Here is a 14,115-nt window from a genome sequence, read left to right as displayed (position 1 = left end):
CCAAGCATCCTGGTTACAAAGACCAGGCCTGTCTTTCTTTACTCCTTGGCAGTCACAGGGCATCAACCACACACAGTGTTATTCTTAAATTTCCTGTTTTAGCCCGTAGGGATAACCCTTACTATACTATCTTCAAAGTCAGCTATACATTTCAAAGGGTGTTTACTGTGTTTTATCCAGCATCCCTTACAGTTTTTTAAATCTTCCAGGCTAGGAAAACCTTTGCCATAATTGCTGGAAATGGAAGTCCAGAAAGGTGTTTTGCTTTTTCATTATGTCAAAATATTTTTAACATTAATTCATCAAAACTGAATACTCTGGCTGTGGTCTAAATATTTCAGAACATGACTTCATCTGGGTACTACATATCCGCCAGATGTTTTTTCCTCAGTTGAATTATATCACACTATTATGGGTACCATTTTTTACTTAAGGAAGCTGATGTTAGTTTAAGGTCACAAGGCAAGGACCAGGACCAGAACCTGGATCTTTTAAATGTCTGTTTGGGGATATTTTTATTATATGTAAAGGGGAGCAGTGGGATAGATGAAGGTCTAAGGGAACATTTAATAAGTAGCTATTGTGTGCTAGTTCTATAATACATGAGATATCTAATAATAGCTGTATAAGACAAGTCTTATTCCCATGTTCACAGATGGGAAATTAAAGCTCAGAAAGGTTGATTTCACCGAGGCCATTGGGTAGAATTATACCTGAATTCAAAGGTGAAATTCACTATAAAAATCCATTTTCAAGCCAGGTGCACTGGCACATGCCAATAGTCCCAGCTACTTGGGAGGCTAGGAAGGGAGGACTGCTTGTGCCCAAGGAGTTCATGTCCAGCCTGGGCAGCATAGCCAAGACCTCGCCACTAAATATATGAATAAACCGTTTTTTCTTCCATCTACATCAAGGGATAGCAAACTTATTCTATAAAAGGCCAGAGAGCAAATAATTTAGGACTTGTAGGCCATATGATCTCTGTTGTAACTATTTAATTTTACTGTTGTAGTATTAAAGCAGCCACTGAAAAATATAAACAAATGAGCATGGCTGTGTTCTCATAAAACTTTAAGGACATTGACATTTGACTTTCATTTAATTTTTATATGTAACAAACTTTTATTTGGATTTTTTTTTTTGAGACAGAGTCTCACTCTGTGGCCAGGGCTAGAGTCCCATGGCATCAGCCTAGTTCATAGCAACCTCAAACTCCTGGGTTCATGCAATCCTTCTGCCACAGCCTCCCAAATAGCTGGGACTACAGGCATGTGCCACCATGCCCAGCTAATTTTTTCTATATATTTTCAGTTGGCCAATTAATTTCTTTCTATTTTTAGCAGAGACGGGGTCTCACTCTTGCTCAGGCTGGTTTTGAACTCCTGACCTTGAGCGATCCTCCCGTCTCGGCCTCCCAGAGTGTAGGATTACAACTGTGAGCCACCATGCCTGGCCTTACTTGGATTTTTTTTAACCGTATAAAAATATAAAACCCTGCTTGGAAAAATCACAAGTAGAGGGAAAAAAAATATAAAACTCATTCTTAACTCAAGAGCCATGCAAAAATAGGCTGGATTTTACTCATGAGCCATGGTTTGCTGACCCCTGTAGTATGCCATACCACCTCTTAAGAAAGCTTCTCCAATGTCTGTTTCAAACAATCCTTTACTAGGTTAGGAAAACACATGGAAAAAGAGAATGGGACATACTCTTTTTTTTGGACCCTAGATGATTGAGAGTTGTTACTACACAGCCCCTCAATTTGTGCTATAGCAATATGCAGTTATTTAAATGTCTTATTCCAATGGTAAATGTCTTTTTGTGTCTTAGTCTATCCTTAAAATTAAATTGTAAGTTTAGGAAAGATGACTTTTAAAAATTTTCCTTTAATCTTTAATAATTGATGTACAGTAAGTGTTGAGTAAATATTAACTGATAAATATTTATCAGATGCTGCCAAATACTGTCCTCCTCCATTCACAGATATTAAATAGTGGGCACAACATATAAGCAATTCCAATGAAATGAAAAACAATAGGCTGTATATATAATTTAACAAAATTATCTTCTTTTTTAAGTTTAATAAAAGGGACAATTCTAAAAAGTATTTTTTGGCCCTTTTTTCTTCCAGTAATTAGAGCATTTGCATGTGATTACTAAGTCTGACCTTCCTTCCTTCCCCAGAACCACTTTGGTGATCTGGATGGCGGCCACTACACTGCTTTCTGCAAGAACTCTGTCACCCAGGCCTGGTATAGCTTTGATGACACACGAGTCAGTGAGATTCCAGATACTTCAGTACAAACCGCTACAGCGTATCTCCTGTTCTATAGCTGCCAGCCCTTTTCTATACCTATACAAAAATGCAAGAGCTAGGAAAATGGTGTTTCCTCAACACTGCAAAACAAGCAATCAGAAACTGGTGGTAAAGTTTTGCGTTGTCATTAAACTCTTACAACTTACTTGCATCACTAACATTTTTAAGTCTTTCTAACATATAGTGCAACCTTTTATAAGGTTAGTCTATAGCAAAGAAGATTGAAAAAGGCAGTGTGAAGATAGTGCAATACTAATGGATAAAGGCCTTCAAAGCACTGTAGATTACATGTTGAGTTCAAGTTTCAAAATTCAATGTTTATTAGTGTGGATTTCTATCATAAAATATCTCATAATTGTATATATTCAACAAATTATTTTCCAAAGATACTTCATGGAGTTAAACAAAAATAATTTTTGTTCAAATGGCTCTGTGAACTTAAGAATGTGATCTGAAAATATTTAATTGATACAGTAATTTAGTCAAGATGCTGTCTTAAACTAATTGTAAAACATGAAAAATTGACAAGACAACTTCACAATTCAGAACTCCTCCTTTAATCTTCTCCCTGAGAACCTGCTAATGGTGACATCTTTTAGAAGCATTTTAGCATCGTATTTTTATATGGAGTGTTTACTGACATTGTATACAGCAGCTGAGTCCCTGAGGTAAATGATAAATTCCAAGCTCCTTTCTCTCTTTTAATATATCACTCTGTAAAGATGTGGTTCATGTTGTACATAATGAATAATTCACTTTGCTATCCCTTTTTGCCTTAATAGTAAGAATTAATGTTCTTATCCTAAAGAATTTTTGAGGACTCTGCTACTCTGAAGAGAATGAGTCTGGGTATTAAGTTATATCTTTGACTTCCAACTCTGAGAATCAGAAGTGCTATACAGAGTTCTGGTGTCAAGTTGAAAGAACAATGGAATTGAGTCCTGATTCAACAGGATAAGTGCACTAAATTTAAAAACAATCTGGTGGGATAAAGTGTGGTATATAGTGTGTGTCTGTATAAAATCTATGGTTCTATTGTCCTATGTTTCATAATACAACATTAAATTATTTTTCTCATAAAGATTTTAATGTAGGTGTAAATGAAATTCTCATTTTAAAAGAATTAAAGAAAGTTTCCATTTATTTTTTTTTTAGAATAAAGATTTAGTGCACAAATACAGCCCAAAGCCAACAGAAAAATAGCTTTGCCCTGTCATTTCCCTAAGAAAGCACTGCAGTTACTCAGAATAGGCCCAAAAAAAAAAAAAAAAAAAAAAAAAAAGCAATCCTCTGAGTTCTAGGCTTCACGAAAGGACCACATGTTAAACCATGTACATCGATTTGATGTGCAAGTGTGCAATAAATATGTACACATACATGCCTATCTGCTTTACATCAGTCTGGAGTATTCATAGTACATCAAGCTGGGATTTAGAAATGTAAAAAGGCTTTAACAGTGAAAAGGGAAAAAAAAGGGATACAATGGTTTTGAGATTAGTAGAATAATAATGCTTAGCTAGTTATTATTTTAACTTTGGAGCAGACTAAAAAAGTTCTTTTGAAATAAATGGTACCTGTAAGGGATGCTTACTGCAATACTTGTTAAATGTTATTTGTCAGTTTTTGATAATAGCACTGACCTGAAGTATATGGTACTAGTAACACAGCTCCCGCTGCCCTAGGGTTCCTCTAAGTGGCCGGCTACAGCTATCCATTGTCTTTATAAGCATTTCAAGAGTTGTGTTGCTGAGACTTTTAAAAGATAACTAGCTTATAACCTATGTCTCTTTATGTGGCTACATCAGTTGCTCGTGGTCCCAATGAAGTATAAAAGAGGATATAAGCAGCTGAAGATTTCACAGACGAAACAGAGATATCAGAAACTTCATGATCATCAAACTTAAACCACCGCTGTCTCGCTGCATTTTTACAGTAGGCAGTGTAGTGGCCTCCGTCCAGCCCGCCGTAGTGATTCTGTGCCAAACAAGACAGAAATCAATTCAACTTAATGCTTTGAAATTGATATATTTTACATAACTTATGTTGTTCTTACTCTGGGAAAACTCCTGGTGGTTTTGTTAGTTTGCTTTGAAACAAGAAGTCTTTAGTTCAAGGAGATACTTACTGAAACAGAAAACAAGTTATATTTCTTCAAATTGTTCTTTGGACCAATAACATATTGTGACAAGTCAAGATTTTCTAATGGAAAATCCACAGATGTCTGTAATTTTTGCTTCCACCTGCCGTCATAGGAAAAACTGCAGAAGAAAATATTACAACGATTATTCTGATGGAGAAAGACATCCAAATGAACCCCCCTCATTTGTTCATTAACATCCAGATTTTTAGCCTGGACGATAAAATCCATTTGGAGGAACCTGTTAAGTACATTTAGTTTCATTTTCATTTTACAAATGAGGAAACTGAGGTACAGACACATTAAATGACAAGCCCATGGTCAAACAGGATGGCAGCGACCACGCTCTGGTCCCCTGATCCCTCGGCCAACTACAACTGTTAGATGAGTCTTCTATAGACGGAGAACCCACATTTATAGTGTTAGGCGCTGCAGAAGCACAGAGGAAAGACTAAGGAGAGCTGCTCTAGATTTTCTGGGAAACAAGAGCCAGAAATTGTCAGTAGGCAGACTAATGACTGAAACAATAGTATTCCATTCTGTCATAGACTGCTCCTTGCACCAAAATAATAGTATTTTGGTTAGCATAAAATGGTTATATCAGAATTATTTTTAAAAATCTGAATTCTGAACTATATATATTTTTGGATATCCTCCAAGAATAATATTCACCATTAAAAATTTAACAGTACAAATGTTTATAGAATGTTTATACCTCTACCATCCTCGAGAGTAACAAAAGGACAATAGAATGTAAAAAAAATTTACATGAGAAATCTGAACATATCAATGTTGAAATTAATGTAACTAAGAATCTGCAATAATACAAGATCAAACAAATTTCAAGTAAAACAGGAATGCTTTCTTTGAAACAAAATTATAGTTCAATAAAAAGGTGAAACTTCCTTTAAAAAAGTTTTTCAAAAAATCAATGCGGAGTCATCAGTACACAAAAAGATTAAAGACAAATCATAGCAAAAGATCTGGTATTTTATAACTCTTGCCATTATTCCTTCTACCTACAAGACCAGATCTTTTTCATCAATTGGAAAAATCTGGACAAAACTATGCCTACACTTAACAATGGCACCATTAACATATTTTATCGTTAAAATTATACTTCAAAAAAATCATAAATTTCATTTTTAACACATAAATCTGTTTGCTTAGTTTGCTGTTCTGCATGTTACATTTGTTAGAATTATACTGTAAGACATTTTATAGGTATTAACTTGATTTGTAATGATTTATGATTCTTATATCTGAAATGTAATAATTTAGTTTTACTTTTTTTTTTAAGAAACTGAATCATAAGAAATTACAAGTAGTAGTGGTATTATTTTGCTCTTGTATCGAAGACACTAAGGTGAACTAATAGTCTTATCATTTCTGTCTTATTTCCCCAAAGCTACACTAACCAGATAATCTTCCTGTGTTACATACCCTTAGCAGGTAGTACAATAAGTATAAATTACACAAGACTTAGAATTCCTTGATCTAAATTTTGCTGAATAGGAAGAAAAATGTTCCCCTTTACCGTTTCAGATGCACTAAAAGCACAGGTGGCAACTTCCAGATTTCTATCTTTTTTAGAGAATCCCGTCGAGCTTTGCAATGACTGCAGTAAAATCTGTTGTTATCTGTGAGTTTTTCTTCTTTGGAAAATAATCTAAGGCAATCCTGGCAAAAAAAAAAAAAGTAGCAGATACTCAGAAATTCATTTATTCAACACAGTATCAGAGAGAACCTATTCAACAAGTCACTGCAGACACTAGGGATACAAAAGTAAACTAGAACAAGAGTTCCTGCCCTCACAAAGTTTATGATCCACTGAGGACGTAGACAAATGCACAATTATAATACAGAGTGTGGTGAGTGAGTACTAGCCATGGTGTAGGGAAGAGGTTCTGTGTCTCATGATAGCACACAGGAAAGACCCCTAACCTGGCCCTGGTGGATCAGGGAAGACTTGCTGGAGGAATGACATTCTGCAGGAAGCTAAGACTAAAGGTATCGACAAGCTAGTATAAAAATCACATTGTTGATGTGTGACAAACAGGATATTTACTTGATATCTCCATGTAAAGCAAATGCTTATAAAAAGCAGACCTAAGATTAAGTCTACATAGAACTTTCCAAATTAACTTTTAAGTCTTCTTAAAAATATAAACTTTCTTCTCACTCCCAAGGTTGTCAAAAAAAACAAAAAAGGAAAGAAAAAGAAAATATATAAAAAAAACTTAAAAACATTAGACAGCTGTAAAAAAAAATAAATAAAAGAAAAACTTCTAATTCTAATCTATAAAGGCCTGATTAAAATAATTTTTTTGTGTGTGTGTATGTGTGACAAAGTCAGCTTAGCTCACAGCAACCTTAAACTCCTGGGCTCAAGTGATCCTCCTGTCTCACCCTCCTGAGTAGCTGGGACTACAGGCATGTGCCACCATGCCCAGCTAATTTTTATATATATATATATTTTATTTTTTAGACAATTTAATTTTTATTTATATTTTTTCTTTTTCGCAAAAACCCACAGGAAGCCAATTAATTTCTATTTATAGTAGAGAGGGGGGTCTCGCTCTTGCTCAGGCTGGTCTCAAACTCCTGACCTTGAGCAATCCACCCAGAGTACTAGGATTATAGGCGTGAGCCACCACACCCAGCTTTAAAATAATTTATGTAGAGAGGGGGGTCTCCCTCTTGCTCAGGCTGGTCTCAAACTCCTGACCTTGAGCAATCCTCCCAGAGTACTAGGATTATAGGCGTGAGCCACCACACCCAGCTTTAAAATAATTTATGTGTCAGTTTTACAAAATGTTTATAGGGGTAAAGACCAGAAATTCCTGAATAAAGTAACTCTCTGTATCCATATACACTGCATTTTTATCCAACAAATCATTTTCTATCTTAAACTTACCTGTAATGAACATTTACTTGTGGATGCTAGTGGTAGAGACAAATACATGAAGGCCTCAAATGTCCTAGACTTTTTGTGACAGGTGAGGCACTGTACTGTGGATTTGAACTGACCCTGGAAAAGTGCGACAATAATAGATTCATTGAGCTGCTTGTGTTTCTGCCAAGCATGTTCTGCAGCTTTAAAGTCATCGAGATGATCGTTATTTTCTTCTTTATGTCTCTTCCGATTATCAGCCTGGAAGTAAGATTGTTTAAACTCTATATTAATAACATTTAAATATAAATTAAAAGAATAACATTAAATACACACACTTTGTAGACTGAGAAACACTTGTAGTTCTCATAAAGCAGTTCTCATCTCACTGAGGGCTGCAAAAAAACCAATTCTGGCCAAAACCCATTTTATCAAGAGTGCAACTTGTTGGAATTTCATAATAAATTTTTATTTTAAAAACAAATGTTGAGTTTTGAAAAGAAGATATCCCACAGATAGCTGCCAATTAGGGCCCCAACTAGACAGATGTAATTTTGCTGCCCTAGCCTCAAGAACAAATATACACACACATATGTATATAAAAATTCATGTGTATGTGTGTAAATATGGTCAGTAGTAAAAATGGTGACCCCAAAGCTATCTGAAAGATGACAGCCTGTTGATAAAAAGAAGCAGTAGTATACAAATGGAGGGTAGTCATTTACGTATAGGTATGTCTCAATAACTATTCATATGAGTCATTGGTTGTTACATGGAGTAATTCTTATTTTAGAGAAAATAAGGACATATTCCACCTTCAGCAAAGGACTGGGAGAAAAGAATAAGGATATAGCATAATATAAATATTATATTATAAATATAATCTATAATAAAAATGCTCAAACTCTGTATAGCTAATCTTATAAAATTATGTTTATGATCTTACTTTCACAAAAGTTCACAAACACCTCCAACTATTTTAACACTTGCAAATTTCTCAGCAATGTTACCTGTTACCATTTAAGTAAATACCAATTGTATATATTTCATTTCAAATATTACACTTATCACATATATTTTATAGCTCTGTCTTAGATAAAGCACAATATTCACATAAACTAGCACTGAATAATGACAACTAGAATTTTAAATTGCTATGAAAATGACTACAGTGCTACTAACCAACCCTAAAAAGCCTTTGCAACATAGAAAAATCAAAATTTCTTACTTTATTTAGATCTTCATGGAGACCATCCATTAGGAACAGAAGCAGTTCTTGTGAATCTTGCTGGCTGTACCCTGCAAACTGGTCATTGATCTTCCCAATGGTGATTTTAAAGTCTTTTGGACTGATATACCTATACTGTCCTGTCCACAGGGCTTTCATGATTATACCAAATTCTTCTGCCACTTCACCTTTATGCCCCAACAAATTTGACCTATGTAAAAGAATTAACATTACAAAAAAGGCAATAAAGGAAAAATTTTAAAGGTACAGTGGACTCTTGATGTCAACATTGAACTATTCATATACTATAGCCCTCCACTGAAAACATTTATTCACAGGTTTATTACCAAACACTCGCCTGAATTTTACTTTGCTTACGCCCCTCCAACTTTACTCTTTCCTTTTGGCTGCAAACTCTGCAGGGTCTCCTCATCAACAGGCTCCAGATGACAGTGAGGTTCTGTCTTCCTGCACTGCTCTTTTCCTGTCTGTCCTTTAGTAATCAGAGAAGGCTTTTCTCTACATTATTCTTACAAATAAAGATATTTTCCCCTTTCCTAATTTGACTTCTCTGGAGCTGGGTGGTAAGCCCTATGTCTAGAATGCATCCTTTCCAAAATTCAGGTGTTACCCATGAGATGGTATTAAGAAATGGGGCCTTTAGGGAGTAATTAGGCCATGACAATGGGATTAGGCACCCTCACATAAAAAGTTTGTTTTTCTGTCAGTCCACGTTTCTGCTATGGGAGGTTATAGCAGGAAGGCGCTCCAGATCCAGTACCTTGATCTTGGCCTTCCCTGCCTCCAGAACTATGAGAAAATAAATTTCTGTTCCTTCTAAATTGCCCAGATATTTTGTTACAGCAGCATAAAATGGACTAACATAATAAATGTGGTTAGATCATCCTTTAAACATTATGATGCAAAAAGTAAGACATTTACCTATTAATATCATCCTGGTAACAGTTTCGGTTAAAATAATCAGCTAAATGTGGAGCATTACATAGGCACTGCAATATTGAGTTCATATAACAAGTATTTCCTAAATTACGAAGTCCGGTGAGAGCTGGTCCAGATCCTCCAAAAACAGGATTCAGGTTCCGAATCTGAGAAGCAGAAAGCCTTGAGATCTCAGCTTTAGGGTAGCATGTTGGCCTGAGAAAGAAAAAGTATACAAGATGTCTTAAAATGTAGAGCACCTGAAATTAAGGTTCATTCTACAAATAGCAACAAACTCTAACACCTGTACCACAAGAAATCTTATAAACAGTTAATATGTTAACTCATAAGGTGCTGGGTTTTATGGGACATTTAGTATCTAGGTTAACACTGGTTGTATTCTGACACTCTCCCATGAAACATATACCTTTAACTTATGTGGGTCCATGGTTCTTAGAGACGCCCTGGATAGATTCTCTAGCTTCTCATGAACTAGGAGCTCCAGTAGAGAAGGCTCTTTTAAACTCTTTTAAATGATCCCAGAAAGTCTGGCACTATCAAATGTCTGAACTCAACAAGAATGCCAAACAAGGAATAAAAAATATATATATTACTATGGAATAGATATTAAAGGAGGCAGAGGTTATTTGGCTATTGTTACCTAAGGTCTAGAGGTATGCTGACTAGCCACTGGTATCTAGTCAAATTTAAATAAAACTTCAGTTCCTCAGCTGCACTAGCCACGTTTCAAATTGGCCAAAAACTGTATTTGCTAGCACGGATACAAAACATTCTCATAGCCACAGAAACAGCTATTGGACAGCACTGGGCTAGAGAATGCCTCTTAAGACTTTTATTATGTAGTGTATTTTATTTATATGTGGAACTACTAGAGCTGCTGTAGCATTAAGGAAAATCTGGTAGGTCTTTTTTCTTTTATTTTATTGATCACCAGCATTCTTCAACCCCTAAAAGGAATACTGAGAACAGGTGCACACACTCATGTGTTCTCTGTTCAGTACATAGAAAAATATACATGAACTGCATGTCTTTAAGATAGCCTAATTGTAATCCCTTAGTAATTAAGAGAATGTGTATAATAAATGGAAAACAAACCCATTTATTTATGCTTTTATGTATTCCCCCCTCTCCTCCTCCCAAAGTCAAGATTAGAAGTCATACATAGACTTGAAAATCATCTCCTCATAGCCCTATCAGTCACAAACCAGGAGCATTAGAGGACTGTAAAAGCAATGAAGCCAGGAATATATCTAAATGCGATATTATTTGGGGAAACTTGATGAATCTACTGGTCACCAGAATAGCAAAAATACAATGAAGAAAAAAGGAACAAGAATTAGAGGCTGATACACTACAAAACTTGTTACTTTAATACTACAGAAAAACTTCACTCTCACATTATTGGCTAAGGAAAAAAAAAAGTTTGGAACTTGAATGCTACAACAAGGCAAACTGAACAATCCTAGGGTCCTCAAAGGGAGATTTAGGGACCATAGGACGTCTATGAAAAACTTATGGGCGTTGTGTGGCATGCTGCCATAAAATACAACAACATATGTACTTTGATATTATCTACATTAACACTTATGATAATTCCTCTCTGGTATGATATTAAATTAGCACTTGGAAGAAAAACCAAGGATATTTTCTCTATTCATTTGCTTTTTTCTCCATAATAAATAACAATGGCTGGTACAGCCATCCATAAAAATTTCTGATTCCCTGACATTAAAATGCTGATATATTTATAGCAAAAGTTTTCAAATATAGCACATTTTTAACAGTCCTAGTAGTTAGGATAAACTTACTTGTTTTCTCGATTAACTGTTGGAGTTACTGTTGCCTTCCTCTTCTCTTCCTCTTGAATGGCCTGGGTTATATCTGGGGAGGAGTAGGAGCGCTTGAGTTTGGACGGTTCTCTGTCTCGTTCAGCAGGAATCTGTGGCTTGGCTTTATGAGTTGGAGGGGTAGAAGGAGGTGCAGATGAAGGAGCCATTTCCGGTGGATACATATGAACAGTGTTGGTGGGTGAATGATAATAACGAAAGGTTCCGGTGATTGGGTCAAGAAACTTAGATGGAAAAGAAAAAAAAAAAAACAGGTCAAAACCCCAAAATGACAACTATATAAACAAATCACTCCAAAGTATTCTACTGCTGAACTTATTTTTGGAAAAAAAAAAATCATTTGAATAAAATGGTGATCATCACTTCTATAATTAAACTTCAGAGAAATTTCGATTTTAAGTAATATACTGTTTGTAAATGACAAATGCCAGGATGTTCATATATTGTAGACAGTAACCCAGGCTGGGTGTTGAGAAATTTAACCCTGCTATAATTAGGGGAAAAGGCTATGTCCACTAAAGAAACAAAATTGACTTTATACTAGAGAAGATGTAAAATAAGCAAATAAAAAGTATTTTTTAAAAGAATATAGTGACTACATTATTTATTCCAGTGCTATATTTGACTTTTACCTTGGCCCAGCCTGAAGGCAGTCCTGGTACGATCCTGCCCATTTCTTCACTTCGTGCTCTTGTCAAAGGCTCTCGTTGAGACTAGCATAAAAACAAACAAATAAATCTGATTTTTCAATTAAATTTGTCATATACAAACTTAAGCTATTTGTCCAAAGAATCAAAAAACTCTGCCTTGGCCGGGCGAGGTGGCTCACGCCTGTAATCCTAGCACTCTGGGAGGCTGAGGCGGGCGGATTGCTCGAGGTCAGGAGTTCGAAACCAGCCTGAGCAAGAGCAAGACACCGTCTCTATTATAAATAGAAATTAATTGGCCAATTAATATATATAGAACAAAAAATTAGCCGGGCATGGTGGCGCATGCCTGTAGTCCCAGCTACTTGGGAGGCTGAGGCAGGAGGATTGCTTGAGTCCAGGAGTTTGAGGTTGCTGTGAGCTAGGCTGATGCCATGGCGCTCACTCTAGGCTGGGCAACAAAGTGAGACTCTGTCTCAAAAAAAAAACCAAAAAACTCTGCCTTGGCTGAACTTCATATTTTTAAAAACAGGTTCAAAAATAAAGAAAACATCTATTTTCTTCCCTCAAAATCCAAATATTATACTACACTAAAGGAAAGAAGAATGTGTGCACAAGCCTGTAATGATGGTGGGGTGGAGAATGGCTGGCTGGCCTCTGTGGTAGTTCATGGAGAGGAGGACAATGGATCTAAGCAAACAAGAAAGGCTAGAAAATTTCGTATTATGGCCTATTCTAAATCTATCTTAAGTCTTCTTGTACTCCTAATGTTTCTTGTATATTTATTCATTCCAAAAAATACTGATGAAATGTTATATACGTAAATATGGACACATACATACATACATACGTGTGTGTATATAATATGTATTTTCTTGTTAAAGAGACAAGGTCTTGCTATGTTGCCTATGCTGATCTTGAACTCCTGACCTTAAGTGATCCTCCCACCTCAGCCTCCTCTGTAGCTGGCTGGGATTATAGGCATGCGCCACTGTGCCCAGCTCAGACCAAAATATTAAGGCATCAACCTCAGTATGACTGGATATATTTACCTCTTTAGTAAAAAATTAATAATAATACCAAAAAGGCCTGATGAGAAACCACCCATTTCTATCTTTATATTCTGTCTTAAAATATACACACTCTGTTGAACGGAAACATGTAATAAATAGAATCTGTATGCTATCAGAAAATTCTGTCAGGCCGGGCGCGGTGGCTCACGCCTGTAATCCTAGCTCTTGGGAGGCCGAGGCAGGCGGATTGCTCAAGGTCAGGAGTTCAAAACCAGCCTGAGCAAGAGCGAGACCCCGTCTCTACTATAAATAGAAAGAAATTAATTGGCCAACTGATATATATAGAAAAAAAATTAGCCGGGCATGGTGGCGCATGCCTGTAGTCCCAGCTACTCGGGAGGCTGAGGCAGAAGGATTGCTCGAGCCCAGGAGTTTGAGGTTGCTGTGAGCTAGGCTGACGCCATGGCACTCACTCTAGCCTGGACAACAAAGCGAGACTCTGTCTCAAAAAAAAAAAAAAAAAAAAAAAAAAGAAAATTCTGTCAAAGGCAAATGGGACAAATATCCACATGCAAAAAGATGAATTTAGAGACTTACCTCACACTGTAATAACAAAAATTAAAATAGGTTATAGATCTACTTGTAAGAATTAGAGCTGTAAAACTTTAAGAAGAAAACACAGGAGAAAATCCTAATTACTTTAAGAATTTAGGTTACAAAGAAGTTCCTAAGATAACAACACCAAAACCATGATCCACATAAGAAAAAAATCGACAGGACTTCCACAGAAACTTTTGTGCTTCAAAAGACTCTATTAAGAAAATGAAAAGATTAGCCACAGAGTGGGAGAAAGTATTTGTAAGTCATATTTCTGATAAAAGATTTTTATCTAGAATATTATAAACTCATATAACTCAGTAATAACATGGCAATAATCCAATTTAAAAATGAGCATAAGATCTGAATACGTGTTTTACCAAAGGTAAACACATGGCCTATAAGCATATGAAAGGATGCTCAATATCATTACTCATTAGGGAAATGTAAATTAAAATTATGAGATACTATTTCAT

The 14,115-nt window shown here is 35.8% G+C and overlaps 2 protein-coding genes across 5 annotated transcripts in view; one reads left to right on the top strand and one right to left on the bottom strand.

Moving 5' to 3' along the window:
- The window catches only part of USP50 (ubiquitin specific peptidase 50), a 31,587-nt gene extending 29,125 nt beyond the window's left edge, over window positions 1-2,462 (top strand). Inside the window, exon 7 of the mRNA XM_076004360.1 lies at window positions 2,185-2,462. Coding sequence (XP_075860475.1) covers window positions 2,185-2,376 — 192 coding nt within the window. The 3' untranslated portion in view covers window positions 2,377-2,462. The remainder of the gene's footprint in view (window positions 1-2,184) is intronic.
- Window positions 2,463-3,440: 978 nt separating this feature from the next.
- Window positions 3,441-14,115, bottom strand: part of USP8 (ubiquitin specific peptidase 8) — a 64,616-nt gene continuing 53,941 nt past the window's right edge. For 3 of the 4 annotated variants that reach the window (XM_020285923.2, XM_020285925.2, XM_020285924.2), the window contains 8 exons: window positions 12,015-12,095; window positions 11,344-11,606; window positions 9,518-9,730; window positions 8,576-8,786; window positions 7,372-7,608; window positions 5,992-6,134; window positions 4,443-4,575; window positions 3,441-4,291 (listed from right to left, as the gene is read on the bottom strand). In XM_020285923.2, the coding sequence (XP_020141512.2) occupies window positions 4,106-4,291; window positions 4,443-4,575; window positions 5,992-6,134; window positions 7,372-7,608; window positions 8,576-8,786; window positions 9,518-9,730; window positions 11,344-11,606; window positions 12,015-12,095 (1,467 nt within the window). In that variant the 3' untranslated portion in view covers window positions 3,441-4,105. Of the gene's footprint in view, window positions 4,292-4,442; window positions 4,576-5,991; window positions 6,135-7,371; window positions 7,609-8,575; window positions 8,787-9,517; window positions 9,731-11,343; window positions 11,607-12,014; window positions 12,098-14,115 lie in introns of all 4 variants that reach the window. The other variant, XM_020285926.2, reaches the window with a different exon arrangement.

Source organism: Microcebus murinus, chromosome 6 (assembly GCF_040939455.1).
Source record: "Microcebus murinus isolate Inina chromosome 6, M.murinus_Inina_mat1.0, whole genome shotgun sequence".
NCBI lineage: Eukaryota > Metazoa > Chordata > Mammalia > Primates > Cheirogaleidae > Microcebus > Microcebus murinus.
Note: the sequence above shows the minus strand (reverse complement) of the source record. Positions and strands in the feature narration are given on the sequence as shown.